Source organism: Neomonachus schauinslandi, chromosome 9 (assembly GCF_002201575.2).
Source record: "Neomonachus schauinslandi chromosome 9, ASM220157v2, whole genome shotgun sequence".
Classification (NCBI taxonomy): Eukaryota; Metazoa; Chordata; class Mammalia; order Carnivora; family Phocidae; genus Neomonachus; species Neomonachus schauinslandi.
In genome coordinates, this window is record NC_058411.1 from 71,653,444 (window position 1) to 71,659,037 (window position 5,594).

Below are 5,594 nucleotides of genomic sequence, written 5' to 3' on the forward strand. Positions count from 1 at the left end.
GCTGAGATCTAGAGGAGGAGAAGGAAGTAGAACAGGCTGTAGGAACAGTCCAGATGCAGGCCCATGTGTTGTGAACTTCGGAAGTTGGGGCAATTTAATGGGCAGTGGGGAGCACCCAGTTCTCCCTAATTCTCCTCCTGTGACCTGGGGCTTGGCTGACACAGCCTGTGCTGACCGGGCAAACGCTAGGCTAAACAGGAGAGGGGTGCCGTGGAAGCAGGTCCCTCTCTGGCCCCCCTTCTCTGACTCAGGCACCACCCAGTACTCTCGTCAGAGCAACACCAAACATCGCCAGCAGTTTTTACTCATTTCTTTATTAATATAGAAAAGGAGCCCAAGGCAGCTGGACCAGTAGTACAAAGCACCAGGAGTTAATACTATTCTGGTGAAAGGGTTGGCTTTACAAAACTCAAGGAGCGGACAGAAGCTGCCCTGGTTCTGGGGCCAGGCCCAGCCCTCTGCCCAGAACCTCAGAGCAGCACCTGGACCAGCCCCCAGGAGACAGTGACAGGTAGGTCGGGGGTGGGAGGAGCTGAAGACCACGGCACAGATGGCAGGGATAGAGGGCCAGGCAGTGAGAACCATCCTGTGGCTCATGAGGACAGGGAACTGCTGGCTTGAGGCTCTCCATCAGACCATGGGCAGGGTAGAAAAACCCCGTGGATGCTAGTGGAAACAGGGAATCCAGACACAGCCCTGGGGTTGAAGGGCCTTTCCCGTATCTCTCCAGCAGGGGCCACCTTTGCTCTACCCTACAGGTGGGGCTTCAGGGCCCAAGGCACAGAGGGAGGCCAAGAGGCCTCCCAGTTGGGAGGATGAGGGGGCAGGGAAGGAAGCACTTGAGTGTCCCCAGCTTAGGCAGCCAGGGCTGAGATACAGGACCGGACAACAGCACCCCTGCACAGTGGGGCTGGAATGTGGGTCAGGGATGGGCTTACCCTCGGCCAGTGATCAGGACCAGCCTCATGGCAATGGTGCCTCCCTTGAACGTTAGCAAAATGGAGTCTGCAGTGAGTACTGGGTGTCAGCAGACCTGGATTCTAGCCTTAGCTCTCCTGGAGCAGAGCTATATCACCATGGGCCAGCCCTGTCCTGCCCTGGCCTGTTCCTCATCCGTTAATGAGGGCTTTGGATTGGACTTCTTAGGTCGTGGGAGGGACTCCACAGGTCAAGGGCGCTCCGCGACCTGCTCTTGGTAGTTAAGAAGTCAGTAGTTAGTTGGTAGTTAGCTTCCAACCAGACTCTGGACAAAACTGGCATGGAATGGAGGCTAGGGGGTGATGGAGGAGGATGCTTTTGCTTGGAACCTACCCCCACAAACACTCCAGAACTGGGAAAGGCTGCCGGGAGCCTCTCCTTTGCCCAGGGGCAGAGGCCGCCCTCCCTTTGGCACAGGGAGGGAACGTGGCTCAGTGTGATCCCTTCACAACCACCATCTGGGTAACGCTTGGCATGGAGAGAATGGGTGGCGCTCTGCAACCCTTTATGTTTTTCCCCGGGGTGGGGTGCTCAAGTGCGGCTTCGGCCTCCAACCCTTCGCGTGGGCTCAGGAGTGCTCTTTTTCACTGTGGTCCTGCCCTGGGGACAGCCCAAGACTGCCTGGCTGGCACATGTTAGTCGGTGAGGAAAGGACACAGGGGCAAGTAAGCGGAGAGGGAGGTGAGAGCGACTCTCTGGCTTTCTCCTTTTCTTCTAGGGACAGCAGCTCAGTCAACTGAGTCACAGATCTCCTCCACCACAGAATTGAAGATGTGTGGCTGGTCTGCATAGACGTGGTGCGAAGCACCCTCAATCTCCTGTGGAGAGAGGAGGAAAGGAGAACCCCCTAATTACAGTATCACAGAGTCAACCCTTTCAAATCCACTGCACGATCGGAATCCGCCCGCTCCTCTTTCCACCTGACTCTTGGCTCACCCTTCTCCACCCCGAGGCTCCCCTCTGCCCGGAGGTCCTTGCTGCGTGCTGGCATTCACCACACACTTCTACCTCAGTCCTGCTCCTTGGCTGGCCAACAAACATACCATGTCTCGGACGTAGGAATCCGGCCGCTGCATCTTTACTTTCTTTCCCGTGCTGGTATCTATCCAGGTGTTGGCCCCGTAGATCATGGTGATGGGCACATCTTTGCGAATCAAGTGAATCCGCTCCAGCATGGGGCGCCGTGCCCAGCCGAAGGACTCCATCATGGCTTTGAAGGCCGTCTCCCCACTGAAGGAGCAAAACATGGTGAGGCCGCGCACGGACTAAACCCCGCAGCGTCCGGTGCCAATGTGCTGGGCTCTTCAGAGGCTGCGGTGATACCTGTCACCTGTGCCTCTCAGGATCCCGCACCCGGCTCATGAAATACTGGGAAGAGGAGGAGGCAGGTCCGAAGCTGTGGAGGCCTCCCAGCGCAGGAGACAGCTGGGGACACACCTGGGAAAACACCTGACGCTGACAATTGTCCAAAGATGCAATGGGTTAACATTTACTCAACAGATACTCACATGTCGTGCCCCGGGCCGAGTGTGGAGACATCCGGCTCAGACAGAGGTGGTGCCGGCCCTGCTGGCGCTCACAACTCTCTCACACTTTGGGGAGGTAGGCATTACGTAGCCGATTATTAAATATAAATAAATAGGGGGCACCTGGGTGGCTCAGCCATTAAGCGTCTGCCCTCGGCTCAGGTCATGATCCCAAGGGTCCTGGGATCGAGCCCCGCATCGGGCTCCCTGCTCTGCGGGCAGCCTGCTTCTCCCTCTCCCGCTCCCCCTGCTTGTGTTCCTGCTCTCGCTGTCTCTCTCTCTCTGTCAAATAAATAAAGAAAATCTTTAAATAAATAAATAAATAAATAAAGGGGCGCCTGGCTGGCTCAGTCAGTTGGGCATCCGACTCTTGGTTTTGGCTCAGGTCGTGATTTCAGGGTCCTGGGCTCGAGCCCTTCATTGGGCTCCATGCTCAGTGGGGAGACTGCTTGAGACCCTTTCCCTCTCCCTCTGCCCTCGCCACTCATGCTCTCTCTCTCTCTAAAATAAACAAATCTTTTAATAAATACATCGCTGATCATATTATTTAACTTCAGATTCCTCAACAATTATGGAAGGGTGGTGAACAGACGAGGGGGCTTAGTTGCTGAGGGTGGAGGAGAGGGGAGAGGGGCTCATGTGAAGAGCAAATACGAGAGCAGTGCCAAGGGCTTCCTGACGAGACTCTGGAATGAAACACCGGTCATGTGAGGACCCAGGGGGAGCTGTACCACCTGAGGCCCATCCGATCTACTAAGGCCCATCTAATCTACTTTGCTCCCTGGCCATTTCCTTAGGTAGAGCTGACTGAGAAGTAGTGTGAGGGGTCTGCAAGGCTGGGACGAAAGCCGGCCTTCTGGGCTGCTCCGCAGCTTTTGCGGGAGGCAGGGGGTGGGGAGGTTTGGGAGACTGCTGTCTACCAGGCCCAGCCCGTTTGGATATTGTACCCGTGGGATGAAGGCAAGCCTGAGTTCTGCAAGGCCACCAGAAACAGAGTTCTTCCCTAAGGCATAGCAACATGGTGGGAAAGTATGGGATCTGGAGTCAGAGAGATGTGAATTCAAATCCTGCCTGCTTTCTTAGCAAGCCATGTAACCAGAATACACTTCAATTTTTTTATCTATAAGCTGGAGAATTATATCTTCTTTATTCTTTCACGGAGGAAAATGAAAATATGTACAAGGCCCCTAAGATGAGGTGAAGCAAAGTAGGTAACCCCCAAATATTTCTCCCTGGCCAGATTTCATGTTTTCCAAGGGATGGGTAAGAGTTACCGTGAGCGTGTCAGGGTTCCAACTCAGAAACACTCGGGCGGTTATAAAATTGAGTGATGGCGTTGTGGGGAGAGGGCTGATGATCACTGGTGTCATCTCTGCTTCCCCCAGGACACGAAGGAGTTGCACGATTATACATTCTGAGGCTGAGATCGGGAGGCCATTCATTCCACACAACTAGGTCTGGGACTGGGGAAAGTTCTGAGCAGAGAGCTGGGGTTGGGCCTCCAGTGGGTATGAGATTGGCACCGAGCCCAGTGGGGGCTGAGAGAGGGGTCGAGAGCAGGAAGCAGGGGGCTACCTGATTCGACTGCTGAGCCGAGTCTCAATACGGCTGCTGAAGTGGGGCCCTTCAATGAGCTGAGCTCATGCGGAATGCCGGAGAGACGGTTCCCACGCGGCCGCAGAGCCGGCTGGGTTTGAGGCTGGTGCTGGAATGCAACGCCCCACTGTCTTCACAGCTTTGGGCTCACCACGGGTGACCTGGACAGGCCTGGAATGGGTGCGGCAGTGTTGCTGCTCCAGTGACCTTGACTTCCCCCAGATGCCTCACAGCAGGCTGGGTGAGGCTTCCACAGAGTATGCCACCAGCAGAGCCCCCAACACAGCCTCCCCTATCAGCCGCTCCCAGGGCACTGCCTGAGGGGAAGATTAGCTCCCTGACTCTCAGCTGCCAAGACTGCAGATCAGCAGGTTTGTGGGGCCTGCTGTGTGAACAGAGACAGAAACTTCTCAAGATTCGGGGGACACCCCAAAATGTCCAAAAGTGTGTGGAAGGAATTCCTGTCCCAACAGTTAAGTATTTCAAGGTTCTCCGAAGCAATGTCACATAATATCTCAGACTGGAAATAGCAAGGAAATTTGGGGAACTTCAGGCTGGGATGGAGAAGCCTTTTTTTTTTCCTGACTTTTAAAATGTTTTCCAGACTCCTATCTGCCAGGCTAACTGCCTATCTCTAGGGAATAGTTAAGAGTCTTCCTCTAGAGATGGGCAGCATGTTTAAGCAATCTATTATCTTCTCCATCCCTTTGTGCCTGTCCCTGGGGAGGTCTCTGGAAATATTTGAGCCTGCTAGTCCCCGTGAATGAGAGCTTTGTGCAAGAAGAAATACAGCAGAGAATGGTCCTGGGACAGTTCTGGAGTGTTTCCAGCAGCTGGAGTTTCATTTCCAAACCCGTCCACTCCAAGCTGGCTCGGGGAGCCGCCCTCACCTGGGATTCTGTGCATTGCAGTGGTAGATATACTCAGATATAGTATCATCCTCAAAGAAGTCTGCAAACTTGCGCTTGAAGTCCGGCCGGAATCGCTGAACCAGGCCAGGCCCTGGGAGGGGAGAGAAAAACACAGGAGTGGCCAGTCTGGGGGAACAGGGGTGGTGGTGGTGGTGTGCAGGAAGACCCCTCCTGCAGATGCATGTTTGAACAACTTAAACCAAATGTTGTTTCTCTAGGGGTCTGTGTGCTCTGTACATCTAACTTTATAGTGGCAGACAGAGTGCGTGAGCTGTCGGGGAAGCCCCAGATGACTGCGAGTGAGAGTCAGCTGGTTACCAAAGAACGTGGACAGTCCAATGGAACCAACTTAGTTTCAGCTCAGTCAAGTCCCAAGCTCTTCCTCCAAGGATCTCAAGCCCTGTAAGAGTCCCTGGCTGAGGGGTGCCTGGGTGGCTCAGTCAGCTGGGCGTCTGATTTTTGACTCTAGATTTCAGCTCAAGTCCTGATCTCGGGGTTGTGGGATTGGCCCCGTGTTGGGCTCTGTGCTCAGTAGGAGTGCTTGTGTGTCCCCCCCACCACCCCCGCTTGCAAGTACTTTCTC

General features: G+C 54.6%; 1 protein-coding gene across 2 annotated transcripts in view; it reads right to left on the reverse strand.

The window, feature by feature from the left end:
• Positions 1-304: 304 nt before the first annotated feature.
• The window catches only part of ABHD4 (abhydrolase domain containing 4, N-acyl phospholipase B), a 13,157-nt gene continuing 7,867 nt past the window's right edge, over positions 305-5,594 (reverse strand). For both annotated transcript variants that reach the window (XM_021695374.1, XM_021695373.2), the window contains 3 exons: positions 4,991-5,102; positions 2,022-2,208; positions 305-1,796 (listed from right to left, as the gene is read on the reverse strand). In XM_021695374.1, coding sequence (XP_021551049.1) covers positions 1,707-1,796; positions 2,022-2,208; positions 4,991-5,102 — 389 coding nt within the window. In that variant the 3' untranslated portion in view covers positions 305-1,706. The remainder of the gene's footprint in view (positions 1,797-2,021; positions 2,209-4,990; positions 5,103-5,594) is intronic.